Source organism: Acanthochromis polyacanthus, chromosome 6 (genome assembly GCF_021347895.1).
Source record: "Acanthochromis polyacanthus isolate Apoly-LR-REF ecotype Palm Island chromosome 6, KAUST_Apoly_ChrSc, whole genome shotgun sequence".
NCBI lineage: Eukaryota > Metazoa > Chordata > Actinopteri > Pomacentridae > Acanthochromis > Acanthochromis polyacanthus.
In genome coordinates, this window is record NC_067118.1 from 38,678,732 (window position 1) to 38,702,602 (window position 23,871).

At 41.8% G+C, this 23,871-nt stretch overlaps 2 protein-coding genes across 2 annotated transcripts in view; both read left to right on the forward strand.

Moving 5' to 3' along the window:
* Positions 1–2,046: 2,046 nt before the first annotated feature.
* On the forward strand, positions 2,047–12,038 carry gpr61 (G protein-coupled receptor 61). Its single transcript, XM_022205348.2, has 2 exons — positions 2,047–5,148; positions 7,120–12,038. Exon 2 carries the CDS (start codon positions 7,372–7,374, stop codon positions 8,773–8,775), a length of 1,404 nt encoding a protein of 467 aa, XP_022061040.1. The 5' UTR covers positions 2,047–5,148; positions 7,120–7,371; the 3' UTR covers positions 8,776–12,038.
* A 4,128-nt stretch (positions 12,039–16,166) lies between these two features.
* gnai3 (guanine nucleotide binding protein (G protein), alpha inhibiting activity polypeptide 3) overlaps positions 16,167–23,871 on the forward strand; it is a 28,117-nt gene continuing 20,412 nt past the window's right edge. Inside the window, exon 1 of the mRNA XM_022205347.2 lies at positions 16,167–16,907. Within this exon, the coding sequence (XP_022061039.1) occupies positions 16,790–16,907 (118 nt within the window). The 5' untranslated portion in view covers positions 16,167–16,789. The remainder of the gene's footprint in view (positions 16,908–23,871) is intronic.

A 23,871-nucleotide genomic window follows, 5' to 3' on the forward strand; every position in this document is an offset into this window, starting at 1 on the left:
CTCATTAATTTGCTTTTAATAATAATGTTCATGCTCCCCGGTGCGTCACTCGTGGTGTCAGCAAAGCCCTTTGTCAAGCAATTCTGCTCAGTATGAAATAATGTAAAAGGATTTTTGCAGATCAAGTTATCCCTGGGGGTTTGACGTCAGCCCCGACATGATTTCCTCTTGTCAGAACAGAGAGTGTGTGTGTGTGTGTGTGTGTGTGTGTGTGTGTGTGTGTGTGTGTGTGTGTGTGTGTGTGTGTGTGTGTGTGTGTGTGTGTGTGTGTGTGTGTGTGTGTGCGCGCGCGCTGTTTGACTGCTTTGTACATCAAACTGCTGAACTCAAACGCTCTGACATTTCGAAAAAAGCACCCAAATACATCTTACACCTTTTTCTTTGGAATTCACCTGGGCTTACTGTTGAACTCATTTGGGTGGGTGCATTAGAATGAAACATTTCAACGTGGAAAAAACTAAATGTAATGGCTGTGATGATGACACAGCAGTGAAACTATGTAGATACATAAATGTCAGTGAAAGTCCTGTTCCATAAGTATGAGTCATTGTGCTCTGGAGCGCATTAGCGTTGAGAATATTTCCCAAAGTGTTGCAGCTCAACTTGTTAAATGTGAGAGCTCCCCCTGCTGATGAGATCCGGGATCACAGCAGAGAGAACCACATTTACTGTAATTGAGCGTGAATCAGTCCCCCCCCAATCAAAAAAAAAAAAAATTATGAGGGAATTATCAACAACCCAACATGCATGGAAAAACACATTAAGCGCTTCTCCGAGGGGCTGGTAATACATGGAGCGAGTCTGGGAGCGTGAATGTTTGTGCCCCGAGGTTGATGCTGGGTTAGTGGTGGTGGAGGTGGGGGTGGAGGGAGGGCAGGCAGGGGAGGCTAAAGTCAGGGGTTACCATGGCAACCATTGTATTCCCCTCCCCTGTGATTGGTGCTGCTGGCATGAGCAAGTATCTGCTATTTCTGTCTTTATTCAACACCTCAGACACGAGCACGGTCACAGGACACACACACACACTCAGGAATGGCAGAGCCGAGCGCTAACAAACACAAACAAAGACTCTTCTATGCTCGGCTTCCTTCTCCAAAAACGCCCCAGAAGTATCGCTATCCCATCATCACAGCTCGGATTATTACAGAGTGAACTCTCAGGGCATTATTTATCATTTTGTCCCTCGGTGTCGTCTAAAAATGGATTTGAAAACAAATCTTGGGGGGGAAATGCTTATCAGATGTTGTCTATTTTTCCCTGCAGATCATATGAGCGACTCCTGATCAACAGCTTCTACCTGCTGCCCCTCAAACCAAGATGAGTTCACGTGAAGTAACCCTTTACACAAGCATAGTAATTAGATCAATAGATGAACATGTGTATCAGTGAGAAGAAGCAATGAGTCATGAGCGGATCAGTTTTGACTTGCGGTGATGAATGAGTCGCTCAGAATACTTGAAAGAGAGATGTCACATGTGTGCACGGTCCATTCATGCACATCCGGATTTCAGGGCGTCAAATGAGTTAAGAAAACATAAAAGTAAAGCCTGTTTATGCACATAACAAAGGGGATACTCACAGCTAAGTGCCATAATGTGGAAAAAAAAAAAGAGTAGAGTTGACAGATTTAACAACCGCCGCTATACATCATAAGCTGACTTCTTGTGTCAAAAAGATGCTGTTAAATCAGTCATTTCAAGATGCACCATTCCCCGAAGGATGATTCACGGAAAGAAACAACAACAGAGGATCATTCAAGACGCAGAGACAGAGGTTCATGGAGTTTAAAGCCCAGAGCAGGGATAAAACACATGAAAATGACCAAGAATTACTTCTGCTGCATTTTCACCCCAATCATCACTTGTCTTATTCCAAGAACACGACGAAGATTAAAGCTGCTGTCCGGAGTTTCCGTTTGTTTTCAATTTATGTATCATTTTTTAACAAAGCTTAAATGTGTTAGTCTAGTTCGATACTATAATATAAAGTTAGTATAACGCGATATGAAAATTTATTCCTGAGCTCCGCCTTCCTCTCATAGACCCCCATGTTATTCCAAAAAGCGCCGGTTGCTGCCGACCAATCAAGTTCGAGCTTCAGCTTTGTCATGCTGTCAATCAACGGTTACGTGCACAGCAAGCAAGCCCATGCAGAGGTGGGCGAGCTACACTCTACGCAACCGCGCGCACATTTGTTTTGCTTGTGGAGGAGAGAGCATCAGGGCTCAGCAACTTCCAGAAAAGTTACCAATCCCACGGCTTGTCAGGCCAAGAGACTGCAGGACGTTTTTTGGCTCGGGGTGCTCGCGTCGCTCCCCGACCACGGCCTCCATAGCCCGCCTGCGGGCTTCGTTTAGATGCTGTGGTCGGGGTGCTCGCGTCGCTCCCCGACCACGGCCTCCATAGCCCGCCTGCGGGCTTCGTTTAGATGCTGTGGTCGGGGTGCTCGCCTCGCTCCCCGACCACGGCCTCCATAGCCCGCCTGACGGCTTCGTTTAGATGCCCGACCTCTGGAGGAAGATGTTGGGGCGTCTGGGACATACTCTTCGTCAGAGGAGTCATGCAATTCTGAACTCTAGATAGAAATAAATAAACAATCTAACACATATACACGCGTAAATGCACTAAGTTTGATAAACAACGTCATCGAGAGGGATACACGAGTGTAATCACATATTGAAACTTTACTCGTTCGTCCTAGCAGATTCATGTTATTTTGGTATTAGGACAAGTTAGACTCAATACAGCATTCTAACGTAATTCCTTTATTATTTACTAAATGTACTAAATGTAGAAGAGGGGAAAACAGCAAAACAGGCGAGATGCTGCAGCACTCCGGGCACTTCTCTCATGTACTGCGCGCGTGCACAAATAAAGGGGCGAAATCAGAGGGAGGGAGGGTGGGACCACCAGTGTTCTGGGAGACGCTGCGATTCAAACTCCGGACAGCAGCTTTAATGCAGTAATTACTTAACTTTCTAGTTTTTATTGTTTTGGATTACTGAACATGACTGGGTATTGTGAGTAGATTTTTTTTTGTCTTTTTACAAAGTATGGGCCTAATTTCAGGGCGACTCAAAAGACGAACACGGACACACATTTCCCATGAAAGAACCCAAAGAGATTCAAGATTCAATAACTGTATCGTCATGCACACGGCAGAAACACAGTGTTTACCCTGAGTGATGAAATTCTTATTTTGCGAGTTCCCTTCTCATAAGTGAATAAAAAATAAAAGGAGATAAGATGAATATTAAATAATAATAATAAAATATAATATTATAAGATAAAAAAATAATTACAAAGAAATTCTATGTGCAAATGTTCGCAATAATGCAATTCTGTCATGTGTAAACAGGCAAGGGATATGTGTGAAATATTGCTATTTATTAAGATATTGTAGATTTAGGAGCCTGGTAGCCTGTGGATAGAAACAAAAGTACATTTTGTAAAAAGCCAAATTTTAAGATATTTGTTTTTACTACTCCACCAAACAGCAGTGGAGTTATGTGACGATGGACGTACGTTTGTCTGTCCGTCTGTCTGTGCACAACATTATTCAAAAATGGACCAACGGATTTGGATGAAACGTTCAGGGAAGGTCAGAAATGACACAAGGACCAAGAGATTAGATTTCAGCAGTGATGCAGCTTATAGTCCGGATCCACGGATTTGTTAAAGATTTCTGTATCATTGCGAGATAGCGACACGGCGTCACTGTAACCATGACAACAAGTGAACACTCCGTCAGCTGCCTGCAGACGATCACATGATTGCGATTCTAATACAAATCCACCGCTGTGGACTTATCGGGACTTATCCATCAGAAATGATACAAGGAGCAACTGATTAAATTGTGCTGTCAATTCCCGCCGCCCACTACATATTTACATCACACGATTCGGTATCCGCACACATGCATAAGACACACCTGTGCTCAGCACCACGTCGTTTTGTTTGTTGGTACCGAAAGAACACATAATACTAAAGAAATTAAAGAAACTGATTAACTAAACAACAACCAGGTAATTTCTTGCCAGTTTTTTTTGTTCCCAAGGTTGTCTGACTTTACATTTGTTGTCCCTCATGTTGTCTGTCAGCTCTTAGGTCTAAATAACAACTGACAGCTGAGTATGAAAAAAATGTGGAGTTGAGACATAGTAGAAACACACATCCAGTCCATTTACTACATCCTGTCACACACTCCAGCAGTAAACAAACACACTCCTGACAAAGCCTCACTCAGTGGAATAGGTATATTGTGTGGGCCGGGCTCTGTGTAAATGTTAATCTCAGCTCATTAACATTAACCACTGGGATTCTTTTCTTCTCCACAAATCAATAATCCAGCCTCGTGAGAGGGCTTTTGCCGGATTGAGCATCTGGGGGGAGATCTTGGGTGAGCTGAGCATAAGGAGACAGAGAATTAGCACAAAAAAACACACAAAAAAGGCTGATCCTGAGGATAAAAGTGGGGTATTCTTGTGGCTATTAGTGGCACCTGGTGTGACCTGCAGTGTGAATATTCAGAGGGGCGAATAAACCGAACCATCCCTCCATGTGGGAGGCGACGAGGCACTAAGACCCAGTGGAGAGCAGGGGAGGCTGGGAGGCTGCTGCCCACCCGCTGCCTGTCTGCTCTCTGCAGTTGCTCTGGGCGCATGCCGGAGTCGGTACATGACATTATGAAAGTGGGTGCATGCGAGAGAGTCCAGCCTTTGTGCATCACACTCTGGAAGACAGAATCCCTCTCCTCCATTTTTAATTTTTTTAAATTTCCATCTCCATCCCTCCCTTCTGCTCCTGCTCCACCTGGATCGGAGGCTTGGAGGGAGCTGGGAGGTGTGAGTGCTGTGTATTTGAAGGAGGAGGCAGCGGTCAGCGTGATGACGAGATGAAAGGGGCCAGGTGAGGAGGAGACACCGGAGCTCCCCTCTCCTCTCTCACTCCCACTATCTGTGTGTGTGTGTGTGTGTGTGTGTGTGTGTGTGTGTGTGTGTGTGTGTGTGTGTGTGTGTGTGTGTGTGTGTGTGTGTTGTGGTGTGTGTTTGCTGTGTGTGTGGGAGAAAGAAGGAGAAGGAAACAGGTCGGCTTTGCTCCGGCAGACTGTGAACCTGCACAGGAGGAAGCAGCACCTCTCCACACTGAGGTATGTCACACACTTCTCCTCACATTTCCAGACCTCGTAGTGGAGCGTGAGTGTGTTTTAGGTGGAAGTTGGGATGCTGTGAAAGTGGGACGGGGTGTTCTTCCATCAGATCACCTCAGCTTTGTGTGTCCAAGATGTTTGTTTTGCCAGAATCCCCGTCTGCTGCTTGCATGTTGCCTGCTGAAGGGGGTGAAGCTGCTTTGTAACAAAAGGGACACTTGAACAACAGGCTAGTTTTCTCCTGGCAGTAAACACAGTGTCATGTGCATATGATGGAGTCATACGGTTTGCAGTCAGCAGTCGGACAGATTCCGCACAACCTCATATTGGAAGAATTTTCGAAGCAGAATTTAAGCATGAATTGCTCATTGATTTGATTTTCTGCAGACTGTTTCCTTCTCTCAGTAGTTAAACAGTTCTGCCTGTGCGGCTCAGACTTGATCAAAAGGCAACGCTGTTTTGAGAGTGTAAACCACTTTACTTTGGGGAGTTGTGGTGATAATATGTTTCCTTGGAACAATCAATGCTGATTAGACCGAGAATCCCCCAGAGATCTGCTCCACGGCTGCAGCTACATGACAGCTGAGACGCTTTTTTATGGCTTATTTAATTGGGCTGAAGGTGACTGTAACCCTTTGACCTATTCGGCAAAGGCCACCTACTTACGTCTGTCAGGTGATTGTTGTGCTTGATGTGCAAACGTGGGCAGCAAAAAGAAGAGGCGCCTCGCAGGGATGAAGCCTGTCACACTTGTGAAATGGAAAACTTGCACCTGCAGGTGTGCGGCGTATGGAAATGTACCAAAAGCTCGGTGCGCATTCCACGTCTTTTACAGTGTGTGGGGTTGTGTCCAGGTGAGGTTATGACAGTAAACACAGCACGGGGCCTTCTCCACTCGCAAACACTGACGCTCACCGCTGAAGGTGTTCTGCCGCTGTTCGTACGTATTTTAGGCCATTTAATAAAGCTGTCTGTGTTTTCTTATAAATATGAAAACCATAGTGTGCTTCACATTTAATATTTTTCATGTTAGGATTGCGCTAATATGAGAAGCATTTATCGATCTTTTCCTGCCATCACTTCAGACAGGAGGCAGCTCCGTAATGCTGAGTTTTGCAGTTTATTTGCTCATCCAGTTTTCCTCTACACTCTGTTAAGGGGGACATATGGTCCACTCTGTGCTTTTAGCCGCTCCCTGGGGTGCAGGCTGCCCTGAAAACACACATCTGAGGATGCAGATGTCAAATACTATGCATAGTAAATTATGACCAAGCGCAAGAACACAACTTAGCTTGTGCTCGTCCGGGAGCGGACCGCTGTATTCAGACTCTGTGAATTGCTTTTGATGATTGCATAAACACTAAAAATAGACAGGTGGATAGTATGAACAGAAAACACTATAATGGTGTTTTTTAGTTTGTCAAATTGTCAAAATTCTATGAATTCTTTACCCTAATTTGTATTTTAGCAAGGTTTTGAATGTATAAATCATAATCCATCAATTTGTCTCTTATATATAGTACTGTGCAAATGGTAAACACTTATAAAAATAATAACATGAATAGTTTTAATGTATGCTAACTTCATATCTACTCAATATTTGGTTGGATCGTGCGTCGCCTTAAAAACAGCTGTTCTTGTTGGTTTGGTTTTGCAGTTCACTTGTCAGGCAGGCTGTTTGCACCACAGTGGAAAACTCATCAAAGCATCCATTACAGAAGTCCTTGTTCTTCCTTAACTAGTTCTGAATGACTCTGGCTGTATTTTTGGGTTGCATTTCATGCTGCAGAATAATTGTAGATGTTTTCCTGGTGGTATGACGCGTAATCAATACGAATTTAAACATCTAAAGTGACTAAAACTTGAGTAAAGTTTCGACCTATACAGCCAGTATGAGTGTAAGTCTTTGTAAGATATCTGATATTCATCCTCATGGGTGCTTAACTAATCAGATTATCTCTTATATTTCAGATCTTTCCAAATCAGTAACATATTTGGAGAGAGGAGGACGCCTTCACCAAAAGTTGTTGCATCTTCAAGGACGTGACTGAAAACTCGTGCGATTGTCTGCAGAGCTCCGTTCTGAAGTCCATGGGGTTTGGGGCCTGTACGATAACAGACACCACCACCGTCTGAGCTTCTCTGTGACACCCTACGACGGGGGAGGATGGGTGATGGGCCCGTGAACTTCAGCGGACTCTCTCCTCTTCGTCCCATCCTCTCATGGAGCGTCCTGTCACACCGAGCCCCTCCTGGAACACTTCTCTTTCGACATTTCCAGCCTCACTGCAGCCAAACTTCTCAAACGTGACCCCGCCCTTCCCGAGCATCCGAGGTGGGATCGACGTGAATCAGTCCTTGGCGCTGTGTGCTATGCTCGTCATGGACATGCTGGCGGTGGTGGGGAACTTGGCCGTGATGGTCGTCATCACCAAAACGCCGCAGCTGCGCAAGTTTGCCTTTGTTTTCCACCTCTGTCTGGTGGACCTGATGGCTGCGTTGGTGCTGATGCCTCTGGGGATGCTGTCAGACCGGATCCTGGTGGACGAGGGGCTGTGTCGGAGCTACCTCTGCCTGAGCGTCTGTCTAGTTAGCGCTGCCATCCTCACCATTTGTGCCATCAACGTGGAGCGCTACTACTACATCGTCCACCCCATGCGTCACGAGGTGAAGATGACGGTGGGGGTGGTGGTGATGGTGCTGGTGGGAATCTGGATTAAAGCTGTTGTCATGTCAGTGCTGCCTCTGATGGGGTGGCTGCTCCAGGGGACCCAGAGTCCTCCGGTGCTGGTTCCCGGTCAGAGACACTGTTCCCTCCACTGGACAGGAGGCAGGACCACACGGCTGCTGTTCATGATCTTCTTTACTTTAATCTATTTCCTGTGCCCCATGCTGATCATTCTGGTCGTCTACTGCAACATGTTCAAGGTGGCCCGAGTGGCAGCCATGCAGCACGGCCCCCTGCCCACCTGGATGGACACGCCGCGACAACAACGGTCCGAGTCTGTCAGCAGTCATTCCACCATGGCGGCCAGCCTCGGAGGAACCGGCGCCCGCACCACCCCTCAAAGGGCCTTCAGTGGAGGGAAGGCCGCTGTGGTTCTGATGGCAGTGGGAGGCCAGTTCTTCTGCTGCTGGCTGCCGTACTTCTCCTTCCATCTGTACTCGGCTGTAGTTTCTACCTCTCCTTCCTCACTGGCCCAGCTGGAGGACGTGGTAACGTGGATGGGCTATTTCTGCTTCACCTCCAACCCTTTTTTCTACGGCTGCCTGAACCGGCAGATTCGCGAGGAGCTGGGCCGACACCTGGCTTGCCTTTTCAAGCGGGCCGGGTCCGGTGAAGGAGAGCAGCTGCCCAGCCGAGAGGCCTCTATCGAGGAGAACTTTTTGCAGTTCCTTCAGGGGACTGGATGCAATCTGGAGCCCTGCAACTCTCACAGCAGAGCCAGCCCTGAGGATCCAGAGACTGAGGGCCTTCGGGAATCAGCTGTTCAGCAGAACATGCCAGCTGACTTCCACATCCCAGGGCAGATCCTGGAGGAAACCTCAGAGTTCATGCAGCAGCAACAGCTGAACAATGAGCTGCATGTATCAGAGAACTGCTGCAAAACTGTACCAGAGCTGTAGCTGCCTCATGTACTGTCTCTTTTGCCATCTAATAATCCAATAAACACACTTAGTTTTATTCATATTTTCTAGCATTTGTTGGACTGAAACGTCTCTTGTTCAAGCTACAGCATGCTTTAAACCCAGCGAACTGCAACACACTCCTTTGAAGGATTGAACTTATGTAGCTCTTCAGCAAAAGACACAGTTGAATAGATCATGCCATTCATTTGCCCAACAGTTTTTGTCCTGCAGAATTACATGTTCTGAGCGACATATGAGTCCACGGACACCAAACCCTCGTTGTAGTGAAGCCACAAACACAAAAAAGTGTTGAAAATTTGCAAGCACGAACATCAGAAAACAGTCTTCATCGTTCATTAAAAACAATAGGAGCCATTCAAAGGAAATTTCATGGACAAATTCTCAGTGACATATCCAGTTTAGTTTGATATGAATTCTGCTACAGACTCATTTGTTCGTCCCTCATTAAAATTTTCCATCAAACCTAAAAGGACAATATACATCATACAATTGGTTATGACACACTGCTGCTGTTACGTGAAGCATTCCATCTGCCGTTTTGTCCCAACAATTATTTGTAAAAATTCAGTTAGAGGACAAAATGTTCCCTCAGCTCTAAGTGACATTACAGATTCTGAATGATTTAACTCACAATCTAATCATGAAGAAACATCAGAAGCATAAATCATCTTATGATTGAGAGTTATTGTAGCTGCTGGTTTGTTTAGTAAATCTGTTGTTTTTCCATCTCATACCACCAAGGAATCAATGCAAAAATATTCCTCAGTATAAAGGAAGGAAGATTCAAAGCTAAAAAAAAGTCTCTCAGTTTGAACCATTCATTGTGTTGAACAGGATCATTTCACAGCTGGTGCTCCTGGTATTTATAATAAAACAGGCTGACACTGTATTTTTAACCATTTTCCAGGAACGTTATTATCATGTTTATCTGTTCTTAGTCTTGTGATTACCACCTCCTGCCAAAATCGTCTCACATTGGGAGACTCGTGATATCAGCCCCGCTTCCAATAACAGAAAAAAACATTGTGACTGGTTTAATTTGTGTGATCGCGGTGGTGTTAAGGCTTCAAGCTTTAAGAACATCCACCGCAGCGCATTAAAAACTGCTGGAACACGGCTCGAGGTGAACAGATCCGGACGTCGCCGCCGCCCCCCGTCGCCCTGTCGCCCCCGTGATGTCGGTCCTGTTTACAGGTAAACACAGCAGCAGTGCGAGTGCTCCTGTGTTTGAGCAATAAACAACCAGGCTTGTTGTGGCTACACACACGGCACACAGGTGTGACGACGCTCACACATGGAGCGCGTCGCCTTTGGCCTCGTTCAGCAGCGCCGGCGACGACACTTTCTCTGATCTCAGGTGGAATACAAATAAGTTTGCACAAGTCACACGAGCAGTGACGAATGTTCCAAAGAAATTTTTTTAAAAAGGCACAAACTCTTACTGAACACTTGTTCTTTGGGAGGATGGGGGGGGGGTCTGACTCTTTTTATACTCGCTTTCTCTTGCTGCCTTCATCTATTTTGGACTGACTCGCACCGGACAGCGATCACAAGACACTCGACACATGAGGAAGGTTCAGAGATTTGCTGGGAGTCAGAACCAAAAAAAAAGGCTCTCTGTCTGGGGGGGAAGACATAATGCTCTTAATTTTCTCCACTTTGTTTGCGGACTGTTTTGCAGGAAGCGATGTCATGTCGACTTCATTTGAAATGTTTCTGGAGTCAACAACCAGATTGAATTACTGCTTGTGATCCTCCTGCTAAGTACGTGCGTCGTTCATTCAATATTAGTGAAACTGCAGAATACTTTTACAGAGTGTTATGAGAGAAAATGACATAAAACTGCCTTGAATTACGACACCAGGCCTCGTAAACGAGGGTTTTATCTCCTCAGATGATCTGGTGTCTTCAGTTATTGAGCGTTATTGATTATTCCCTCTCTACGCCACGCGCTGTGACAAATTTTGGTGATATTTTACTCTCCTGGGTTACTAAACAGGCCATTTGGCTGATTGTGCATCAACCCGCTATTCAATCAGCTGGATTTCCATTAACGTAGCTGCAAAATTGCCCGGACCAATCTCATTAAATGCTTTGTTTCTGCGACCATCTGTTGATTACACCTATGGAGAAATAACCTGTTCTGGGCGTACAAGGCAGATAACAATGTCAGCTTCAGGAATATTAACGGACGTTTTTAACCGCAGTTTTTATGTAAATCATGTTGCTGTTTTTTCTCTCTCTGTATCTGTTTTATTTTATTTTTTGTACCTGAGCTGAAACGACTGTTAGGATTCTTCATTATTAGGGTTTGTTTTGTCTTTGTTAAAGATCTCTCCCCCCCCCCCCCCCACGTGTATTCCCCACCACCCAACCCATCCAGCTGAAATCATTAAAGACACGGCAAGAAGACGAAACCTCGAGTGTGGTGGTTGTTGTTGGAGGTATTTTTTAAGATCGATGGCTGCATCCGTCACATCAGTCATGTCTTTCCTCTCAGTGTGTGTCCTTGCATGTGTGTGTGGTGCAGACGGGGGGGGGAGTGAAACGAAGCACCGAGAACAGGATGAAAGAGCCGTGACATTTGGAGAGAGGCGGGAAGCTCGTCGCTGTAATGCTCCACAACTGAACTAATCAACACTGGCGAGACCGAATCAAACTTTTAACACAACTTTAGGCTTTCTGGAACACATTAACGTCCCTACTCTGACAATAAACGCATATATGGGTCAATATATAATTGAGGGACTTTTGAAGTCCATGGGATGTACCCTGCATATATTTTTATTAATAGTATAAAACTGTTTTTATGTTCATTATGATCATGTCTTTACAAATTCCATAATTATTTATTATGGAAAAAATCACTTACTAATAAAAATGACTGGATGACACTAAAATGTCAACTAAATAATCATCCCAATTTAATAACAACCACCTTCTAATTAGGTAAACAATAATAAAATGACCATCATGCAGAAATACTACTGCGTCTCAATTTTGTCAGTTAGTGTCTCATTTTTGCCGTTTCCTGTCTTGTTTTTGTTGTTTTGTGTCTCATTTTTGTCATTTCGTGTCTCGTTTTTGTTGTTTTGTGTCTCGTTTTGTTACTTTGTGTTTCGGTTTTTAATAAACAATAACTGGATATCACTAAAATGTCAACTAAACAACCGTCCCAATTTAATAACAACCACCGTCTAATGAGCTGAACAATAATAAAATGAGCTTATTCAAAAATAGTTTTGATTGTGTTCTTTTTATTAAGTTGAGATAATCATGACAGATGTTTATTTTTTGCCAGTATATCAAATTTCAGATGGAAAATATTAAACTGTATCTGTGTCTGAGAAGTTCCTCATTACAAAAACACCTCTTAAGGAAGTGTGTTAATTCCAGATCACATGACCTGCTCCACATGATGTCATTTCCTCCTGAAGAAAAGACTCCAAGGCTTTCTGACTTATTTAACAAAAGTAGTGTGTGAGTCCAGTGTGGATTTATGGCATGTCAACAGGTTTACTACAATATATTTATGAATAACTTTCAATTTCAATTTAACTCAATTGTATATATAATAGTTGGAGGAATCTTTGTGTAAAAATGCCATGTGGTGTTTGTTATAGGCGGCCATGTTGATTTTAGGCCTTGAAACAACAAGAAATTTCAACTTTGATACAAAAAGTCCTGCAATTCTATATTACAAGTTGATTTGATCAAATCATGTTTTACAGCGGGCTGCTGATGTTTTAATGTGCAAATAAATAGCAGTCGGATCCCCCTAATCATCTGTATGAGCAATCGTCATAAAAGTAAAAGTCAAAAACCCATTGAGTCAAATTAATTAAACTAGGGTAAATAAGCTCCATAAAAATAAAAAGGATATCTGATTACAAGTTACAAAGTGCTTAACAGTAAAACAAATGTCAAACTAAACAAATAACTGGAACAAATTCAACCTTGTCAAAAAAAAAAAAAAAAAGCCCAAGCATGAAATATAGCAAGATAAAGCAGCAAACAAGCTTGATCTTTGTTTAAAAAATAGATTTTAAAAATGGCATCAATGTGCTGTCCAGTAAAAAGGCTTGTGGTTGAAGATAAAGAGCTGAATCCAGCAGTCACACAGACAGCCATCACATACAGTCTTGATTTTCTTCCTAATATCCTTCATGTAAAGTGTTTCCTCTTCAAACAGCTACAGCTTAAACTGGCATGTACTGAAGACACACAACCGACTTTCCATCATTTGAGTCTTTTGGGAGATTTAACTCTCTAACAATCCTGCGTAAATGCTAGTTTTGCTTCTTATGGACTTAAGTAAATGAGCCTGGTGCTTCCAGCCCAGCACGGCTCCAAATCTCTAACCAGACTCTTCTCCTCTGTTGTTTCCAAATGGTGGAACAAACTACCAAATTCTGTGCGTTCCGCTGAGTCCCTTTCTACTTTTAAGTGACAACTGAAGACTCAATTGTTCAGAGAACACCTAGGCACTTAATCTGACTCCACCTTAGGGGTAGAATAAGTCAGGTGGTCCAAAACCCAGCACTTATTTAGCACTGACAAAGTTTGAAAAAAAAAAAAAAAAAAAAAAGGAGGGGGGGGGGGGGGGGGGTAGCAATTCTTCTGCAACTTGATGGCAACACCTTTGACCAATCGCACTTGAAGCGCTTTTGCACTTACTACAGGTTTTTCCTTGTGTCTGAATTCTTGCTTGTGTTGTACGTCACTTTGGACAAAAGCGTCTGCTAAATGAAATTGTAGAATTGTAGAGTTCATTCAACTTGTCATATCTCAAAACACCTCAAGTTATACGAGCGTGTTTTCCTGTTCTAAGGATTTATGTCATGTCAACAGGTTTACTACAATATCTTTATGAAATAACTTTCACTTTCAATTTTACTCAGTTGTATATATAATATTTAGAAGAATCTTTGTGTAAAAATGCCATGTGGTGTTTGGTTACAGGCGGCCATGTTGATTTTAGGCCTGAAAACAGCAAAAATTTCAACTATGTTACAAAAAGTCCCACAATTCTATATCGACCCAGCTAATATCTCAGTTTTCTGAGCACGGATCCACATCTCATCTGAGCTCCTGCTCCTGCTCTCTGATCATCTTAACTCTCGTTTGCTCTCCTGTGCTGCTCCCCATCGGACAGACTGACTCACAGCTTTCATGTCGAGGCTGGATTCTGCCACCTGCAGCGTTCAAACAGCCTGACCTTTGTGACGGCCCACAACACGCCCAGAGAAAGCGCTCGAGGACGAACGCCGGGGTCGTGTAGCTCATGAGAGTCACTGGGTTCACAGAACATTGGTTTGGAGGATGATTTTGTTGGTTTTTGTTGCTTCTTATGAACTAAACGCTTACAAACCAAAAGCAAGAAGCGGTGAGGAGGCTGGCTGGAGAGGAGAAGTCTCCCTCACTGGGCCAGAGATGAACTCGATCACATGAATTTCTCACTTACTTCCAAATCCTGACTTCACCGAAATCAGCTGTTGCCTTGGTAACCTGAACCGATGACAGCGGTGAGGGGTTTGTTTGGCTAAATGAGACCAAGAGGCCAAAGCTGCTCAGGAACAAGAAGAAGAAGAAGAAGAAGCAGAGATTAGTGTTGGAGATAAAGTCAGAGCGGCGGCAAAAATCTATGGACAAACTTGAGTTTTCATGTACAAAAATATATATACAGCATGCAAAGAATTTTCTTTCCTGACTTAGACAAAATGTTATTGCTCTGGTTAGAAAAGGGTTTGTAAGCCATGTGCTGGAACAGCAACTCCATAATACCTGATGTTAGAGAGAAATTAGTACGTGCTGCATTTATATTTTGGCTCAGTATAATAATATATTATAACTTCACTAATAGCAATACATGTTTTTAGCCTTTTACTTCACTCTTTAAATGTACACATCTAATACCAAATAATTCTTAGAATAATCTATAAAATGACATAAGGGTTTGACATTAACATGCCCTGAGACCACTCCTGTTGTATTTAGTTATAAAAATATGCAAAAAAATTATTACATTAAACCAAATTGAATTCAAATGTTATAAAGGTTATAACTCGTGACTTAAAAACTTAAATAATGAATTACTTTCTAATGTTTTATTGATCATTTACCGGCTATGAAAAAGAACAAACAGTATTTACAGATATTTGTAGGTCCATAAATTATTACACTTTATTTGGTCCATAAGGTATCAACTTGACCAAAGAACAAAAAAAGATGAGCACAAAAAAGAATGCACACTGAAAATATAATTATTTTAATTTAATTTAAATATTTTTTCTATTCTCTTGTTCCAGCTGATCAAACCTAAAGATACATAACATGTTTATACATGTGAAGTTTTTAGCTTCTGCCATTAAAGCGTCTGACATAATCAGCTAAAAATAATTTGAAAAAAAGATGATTGTAGCTGCTTTTGTTTACCGTTTATTGAACCTACTGATGAGGTCGTTTGTGCAAGAAATCTAAATGACATGATTGATTTTGTACGGTCAACATATTTTGATTACTGAAAACCAGGACACTCGGTCAGGCAATGAGAAAGTTACTCAAAAGTTATTTGAAGTTTGCTCTTTACTCCTTAAAATTCAATACATTTAAAGTCCTCTGTATGGAGAGAAAAATAGCTATTATATTACCAAATACCATCTATAACCAAAGACAAAAATTCAGACAGGCTTCTCAGAGGTTACCCAACATATTTTATTATAAAAAAAATTCAGGAATAACGAATGAAATGATAGAAATAATGTCTCTTCTGTAATAGAAAGAAAACCTTAAAAATACTCGCTCTGCTACATTAGCAACCCAGTTTTCACAAAAATAGCTCTCAAAAACTTACAAAAAAGTAACAAAAAATATCTATATCTTTAGTTTTAGGTCAGTTTAGTGGCCCAATGAAAAACAATGACAACCAGGACATTTTCTTCACTCAATGAAAACAAACAGGACATGTCCTGGAAAACAGGATGTTTGGTCACCCTGGATTTTGTTCACATTGCTACATGCTAGCTTCAAAATTCAAATAAAGTCATGTTCACCCACCTCGAAGCTCCAGCTTTGAGTCCAATTCGAGTGTTTTGTTTTAAATTAGAGGAGCAAACTCGGGTTAAATGTGCGTAAAACTGCAGGAACACAAATCCAAACTTGACCTCTTAACTGAAACGTCATGCAATGTGGATCAATTTCACGCAATTCAAGTCCAGGCTTGTCTCCACCTCCAGCTCTGGATCACTAGGGGGCGCCATCACTCCACATCACACCTTCCTGTCTGCAGGCTTCATGTCAGAACTGCAGAGAAAAGTCGCGCGTCTTCAGCTTGGTTTTAACCACATTACATCAGTGCGCGAAGGTTGGAGAGGAACTTATTGCACAACGCGCACGAATGTGAGCAACATTCAGGCCACACAGGCAGTAATCACGCAGCTGCTGGTGTAAGAAAGGACTACATTTCCCATCAGGCCCGTGGGGCGCGTCAATTTTGCCTTTTCAGCAGCGTTTTCTTGATTTGCAGCTGGAAGGACGCGCCAGTGCGCAACAGCAACAGAAACACTGGAGCAATCTGGAGGTTTGATAGTGTATTTAATTTTAAAACACTGGATTTTCTCACACAATAGTCTACATTAAGTATTTCGAGTGTACTTTTTTTTAAAGACTTTTGGGCTCTTCTGTGCGCAAAAGCTGCGTAAAAGTTTCTTGGATCGCATATTTTTAGTATCTATTCGGGAGATTTCCCCTTTGGCTGAAACACCTGGACGGACAGGAGTGAATCTGCAGCTGACTGAGCTCAGCAGCATCAGACTGAGGCTTCAGTTGGACGGAGCCTCCGGTGCCAACGCCTTTCCCTCCTCTCTCTCAGCGCCGGCAGGGAAACTTCAGCTCCACGCCGAACCGGCAGCAGTTGGACGGTGTTTCCCTTCAGCCGATGAGCAGCTGAAAGCCGCAGTTTGACTCTAAGAAGTTGTTTAAGATCAGGAAAATGGGCTGCACGATCAGCGCCGAGGACAAAGCTGCGGTGGAAAGGAGTAAAATGATTGACAAAAACCTGCGAGAAGACAGAGAGAAATCCTCCAGGGAGGTGAAGCTTCTTCTGCTCGGTAGGAACCACATTTACTGGCTCTTTTTTTTAAACCAGCTGTGCCATAATCAGCCTGTATGGTTACTTTAATTTCCAGTCTGTCACTAGTTTCACTCCAAACCCTCCTTCTCCTCCTTTCTTTTTCTTCTGGTTTAAAGCAGCTGTGCTTCATCATTTGTGCTCTGAGACAGCTGGTAGAAGTAAACCAGACTTTAACTGCAGGTTCTGAGCTGTGCTGTTGGTTTTCAGAGCTCACAAAGTTTGTTGACAACTGTTGTCAATTGCCTCCATGCACCTTGTAAGTTATGCAGGCCTGTTTTACCTCAGAGCTGAACCTGCTCTCACTGCTCTGGGTCAGCAGTGTAGACCAGAGAAGCACAAAAAATTAAAATAAAATGGTTTATCAGTGTTGGGTCTGATTTATTATTATGTATTATTTAAACTGCTAAAGTATCATTTTAGAAAGAAAGGTAAGAATACAAAATTTGTCCCATAATGAAGTTTAGATGGCATTATGACTGTTCTTTTTTTTAAATTATTGATAAATCTCATCATAACTTTTCAGATTAATCTTTAAAACAAATTCAGGGGCACCCAGATAGCTGAACTAAACGGAGGCTACAGTCCCTGATGCAGTGACCCGGGTTCGATTCTAGCTCTCTGTACTTTGCTGCAGGTCTTCCCCTATTCTTCTCCATACTTTCCTCTACTAACTTGTCCAGTAAAGCCAAAAAAAAGACAGTTTCTCAAAAGTATTCTGCTGTGACTTCTCCATCAATCACCTGAGGCAAAGAAGAGCAGCAAAGGAAGTGAGAAGCTGAAGCTTTTGTGGTTGCTGGAAACGCTCCAACTTAGGAAACAATAGTCGTCTATCTCAAACTCCGCATAATCCTTCCCTCTAAGTGCCTGCTGCTTCCAGATGCATCAGAATAAGCAGCGGCCTCACAGTCCAACAAGTTTTTTGCTTTCTACAGCTGTGTTTTCTGACTCTAAAATGCAGAAAACGTCAGATGTTCTGCTGGTGGTTGCCAGAGTGAACACAAGCGTCTTCAAGCACTCCCAGCATCTGAGGAAAATCCAGTGGTTTACTTTCATAACTGATGGCAGCGTTACCACAACAGCAGGAAAGTATTATTGAGATGTGCGGCTAATGTGGCTAACGCTATCATTAGCTGTATGCCCACAGGTCAGAGCTCTGTGGAAACTTTCTGACTGATGAGGTTGCAGTAAACAAGGACTGGTTGTGGGACTTTGTGTTTTCATGTGGCCTGCTGTGCTTCAGTGAAATACAAACACAACTCTGTCACTGCTTTACATCTGTTAGCTTCTTTACTGTTCTCCGTGCTCACATAAACTGCATTTCCATACCGCTGAATCTCCAAATAAAGCTGTTATCATTTATATATTTTTCTGTTTCTATTGTCAGACAACGACACAAGTATGAAATATTGACTGAAGTGCAGTCCATTAGGAGTAAAAGTACATGTTAATTGGAACTCTGCTAAACTGTTTTTACAACCGCAACGCTGTCTGAGAAACAACAGCTGTGTGTTGAGTTTTGAGATGTTTTCATGTCAAATGATTGCTCAGAGAGAACAGAAAACTCTGGTCTCACACATGGTGACGTCTGTTTTAGCTGCTGTGTGTTCAGCTGACAGACACAGACTCAGAGAGAGTTTTCTTCCTGAAGGGGCCGGTATAACAGACCAGATTCACCCCCCGACCAAAGTACACCCCAGGGTATACTGTGGCCTAGTCCGGTTGACACATAAAGACTGAGCATGTTAAACTCCTAATTGTTCATTTGTTTAGGGTTTGGTTTGGTTTTGTTTTACAAAGAGGTATGCTCAGCAAGCAAATCATTATGAAAGGACATAACTGGAGTGGTCTTAACCCTCCTGTTGTCCTCATTTACAGGCACCAAAAAATATTGTTCCCTTCTCTGAAAAAAATCCAAAAATTCAGCAAAAAAATTTCCCAAAATTCTGAAAATTTGCAAAAACCTTCACAAAGAAAATTCCAATAGTTTCTTAAGTTCCTCTTAATAGTTTTTTTTTTAAATCCCCCAAATTTGGCAAGAAAATTCTTGCAAATATTTCCAAAAAATGAGTAAAATTTTTTCCCCAAAAAAATCCTAAAAATATCTAGTAATTACATACATATCAGTAAAACTTCTCATATTTTTCTTTAAGAACATTTTTAACATTTATTTTTTTCCCCCGAAACATTTTCAAAGATTTCCCAGAAATGTTGAAAAATGTGGACATTACAAGTTTCACAGTTTTTTCCACATTTTCAAACTATAAAATGGGTCAATTTTGACCCACAGGATGACACGAGGGTTAATCTAATTACAATGAAAAAGTTCAAATGAAAGGAAAAACTGAATTGCATAGTAAAATAAAATTATACTGTAGGCAAATCATTGTCAAGGAAGATCAACAATGGCTGTTGATAATTTCACTTGTTACCGTAAAACTGATTCCAGTACAATTACCTTTGTATTGTGCTTATATTAGGACTGACTTGATTTCTGTTTAAATAAACCATTACATCAGGATAACATCTCATGTTTTTTTGCCTAAAATGATGCAATTTCACTTATATGTGCTTAAATTAAGATAAAATTTATTTGATTGACATCATCTAATATTACATGGGATGTATTTTAGCCTGGAAGGGTGTATTCCATACTATTTAGGCACCTGGGGGTATAAATAGTTCAACCTGACCTGATACACCTGTGTCATTTAAAGCTGCAGACACTGAAGCTGTCTGTTCATAGAGTTGGGCTACAGTCAGGAGTCATATATTCACTGTGAAATAAACCATCTTTGCATAATACTGAGCAGAAAAACTGAAAGACGCACTGTGCAGAGACACGTAAGACTTTCATTGACTTGTTGAACAGCAGCACAATATGGGACCATAAAGAGCGAATCAATAGAGCAAATAAATTCCACTTGATTTAATTTTTCTTGATTTATCAATCGATTGATCAAGTACTTGTTCAAGCTCTATTGATTTTGAGGATTTTCCATTTTGCTTGGCTCCTTCTTCTGGAACAGGGAACCTCCCTGCTTTTTCCACACTAAACGGTTCTGCTGACATCATCGGGCTGTGACTCGGTTTGCAGCTGATTGCAAAGTTGCCAGGTTGAGAGTCGGCATCTCTGAGTCTGAGGACATGATTTTCTGCAGGAAACTGGTGGATTTTTCCCTTTGGGTTGGACGTTCATTGCTTTTTGACAGGATTTGACTGAGACTCTGAATATATTTTTACTGTATATATTATTATCTGAATATTCTAAATATAGTGATAAGACAGCCACCTGTCAATTACAATATAGCCTGCCTTGAAACACACCCTGTTTTATTGTTAGTTTCAGTCTTCATGGGGCCATAATGTACAAATATAACATCACACTGTGTTAAATGAGACTTGAAACTAGCGATTGAGACCATACACTTATCAGGAAAATATTTACTGAGGCAGAAAATCAGGGGAGAAGTTGGCTTATTTTCTCATCTGTATACAATCTGACTTATTTTTGCAACCAGACCGTCGCCCCCTGCTGGCTGCTGGAAAGAATGCAGGTCGCTTTACTTTTGTACTCACTTTTTAAATCATCTTTTCTATTTGTATGCAATTTGTGTATATTACCTATTTTGATCTTTTAAAATCTTAGTTTTGACAAATACTCCCCATATAATATTAAAAACTAACACTGAAACTAATAATACATTTGTCAAATAATAACGCAACTGAAACTCACAAACATACTCTTGAATTTAACTGAAACCAGCCTGACCTGAAACCAAAAACTAAGAACTAAATGGAACTGATGAATAATAATGTTTACTCTTATGTATTTGTTTATACAGAACTGCACTTTTCCCAGCAGCCGTCTGGTCACGTGGACAAACCCAAGCCAGACACTGCTCCTTTGATATGGTTTTGAATTGTCTAAAAATATTAATGTGACTTTCTGTACGCTGTGCATGTTCATAAAATTTTAGTGCTCATAAAAGTGGCTCATCGCTTTGTGTTGCAAAACCGAGTTGTTTCGCTCCTCGATCACAAGAACAATAATGCTCACTGCAGCTCTGTTTACTCAACGCAAAGCTATTCACCAGCTGAGAATATTCTTTAAACCTGTTTTAGTCAGGTGTTTTAAAACACAGCGAAGATATGAAAATAGCACTGTTTGTTTGTCATGTTTTTGGTAAACTGACAAATTCAAATCCAATATTTGCTCTCGTTTAAGAGTTAAAATTGTGTTCTTTCACCGCTTAAGGCTCCACAGTGTTCACTAGACAGCCTCTTCAGTCGCTGGTTTACAGTAAGTAATTTGTCACAGCCTTTTCACAAAAACAGCTGCAAAAATAGAGGGATGAGAGTGAATCAAGGCACAAAAGTTATGGGTCTTAAAACCAAAGCAATTAGCCGGAAGAAGCTAAAATGCTCCGTAAAGCTGAGAGTAGCTGCAGAGTTGGGTGGTTTGTTGTAAGTACGTTTAATTAATGAAGCACCTTTCAGGAGCAGAAAGTGCTTCATAATAAATACTAATTATAGACGCAGCAACAGACAGTAAATTACAGACAAACACGAGGCAAGACAGAACAAAACAAGACATCATTCAAACAAAAGCAAGTTTAAATAAACGTGCCTCGAGTTGCTTTGAAAGCGTCCTCAGATCTTAAGTCCGATGGGACAGAGTTCCAAAGTTTCCGAGCTGCAACCTCAAAAGGCCACATTCTGGTTTAGTCTTGAGCCTGGAGTGAAGAACAAACCCTGATCAGAGGACCTCAGACTCCCACTGACGTTATGAGGCTGCAGCAGCTCTTTAATACCGTCTAGGTGCCTGATCACACAAGCTTATAAATGTCATAATCAAAATCTTGACCTGGCTTCTCATTTTGATGGGAAGCCAGAGAGAAGAAGTAAAGAAGTCTTGATTGGGGATACATGAGACCTTCTGGTGGTCAGAAGTGTGGCAGCATTTTGGGCCAGTTGTAAGCGGATCAGGAATGTATCAACAAGACAAGTGAAATGAGAAGATACAGGTGATTGTAAACAAGTGACTGTGAGTTATAGAGCTCGTTTAAAATGCCTCATCTCAACTATGGACGACAATAAACCAGAGTTTAGCAAAGTTCCTCAGCTGGAAGGACCAAACCAAGCTATTTCCATGCTGATTAAGACCCAAACTGAACTTATATGGATTTGTAGCAGATTGGTTTAACTGAAGAAGATAAGCAGCTCGAGAACAACAAAACACAAAAACGAGAACTTTTTGTCAACATTTTGAAGATTAGACAAACTGAAAACCCTTCCTGTTTTGCACATGTAATGATTTCATTCACAGAAAAAAATACTGATTAGAGTGACTTACAATCGGAGCACCTTTCACAGGAGTAGTTCACCAGGAAATGGAGAAATCTATAGTCAGAAACTATTTGCAAACATGTTTAGTGAAGTTTAATAATGGATGAAAAGTCTGAAATACCTGTCAAAACAGCCCAAATATACAGAACATCTGGGACAGTAAAGCGTGAACTGTATGTTAAAGGTAGAATAAGTCGTTCTACGTAAATGCTCCTTATAATCCGTCTTCACAGACCTCATCGTCATGGTGATAACAGCAGTGGACCATGACTGAATATTTGCTGAATATGACAGAAAGTGTATTGGCATAGAATGGCTTACTCTGCTTTGAACTACATAAATTGTGCTGATTGAGCTGGTGCTGTAAAGCAACGATGCTAGCTGACCGTAAGAGAAAACTCTCATCCTACAGGCGTGGAGGACTCTTTGTCGTAGCTGAAGCAAAACAGGTGTTGGAATACAAAAGGTCACTAATTATATGACATACACTACTGTTCAAAAGTTTGGGGTTCCTTTTTAAAAGAGGATAACATTAAATGAAACAGAAATCCAGTCTAGACATTGTTAATGTGGTAAATGACTATTCTAGCAGGAAACGGCTGATTTTTAATGGAATATCTCCATAGGGGTACAGAGGAACATTTCCAGCAACCATCACTCCTGTGTTCTAATGCTACATTTTGTTAGCTAATGGTGCTGAAAGGCTCATTGATGATTAGAAAACCCTTGTGCAGTTATGTTAGCACATGGATAAAAGTGGTAGTTTTCATGGAACACATGGAATTGTCTGGGTGACCCCCAAACTTTCGAACGGTAGTATATAAGCACCCAAACACAGCATCCAAAACACAACATATAGAGTGGAAAACCAGCAAGAGTTAGATCAACGTTTAGACAAATGCAGACCTGGCTGCATCACAAATCCATTTCCTGATGGTGCTGGAGTGAATGACGGACTTGGTCTGAGTGTATGAGCAAAGAAACAGCCTGATGCTACAACAGGTGTCTCTCTTCACATTTCCCTTCTGAGTAAGAGAGAAGAGGAGCGATTGCTGCACACAAACCACCCACTGGAAAGAAAAAAGGAGAGTGGTGTTCTAAAAATCCTCTGAATTAACCTTTTCCATGGAAAAATGTGTGAAGCTGCCTGTGCCTTCTAGTGCCGGTTAGCTGGAATAGTGTTTGTTTATTTATCTGGTAGGGACAGTCCACATTAGAGAACGTCTATTTAGACAGCCATAAGTGTAAATTTGGCAGATTATAGCAACAGTGCTAGTTTACATCCACAGTCCTTGATCAGATAAAAAAAAAGCAGAGGAAAAAACATAACAGTGAAACACAAGACAATAGGTCACAATAAAAGGACATTACAAAAAGTAGACAGAGAAGTTAAGGGTCTTGTGTGGATCGGTCCGAACCTTGTAGTTTCTTTCGAGTTTTCAGAGCCTTAACTGTCCATGAACGCTGTATTTCTTCTTTTAGTGCAGACAGCTCGTGGACCGTGTAGAGATATGTGTTGGAATAAAATGACTTACTCTGCCTTTAACTACACTTGTTGAACATGCTCTAACGGAAAGATCTTCATCTATCAATTG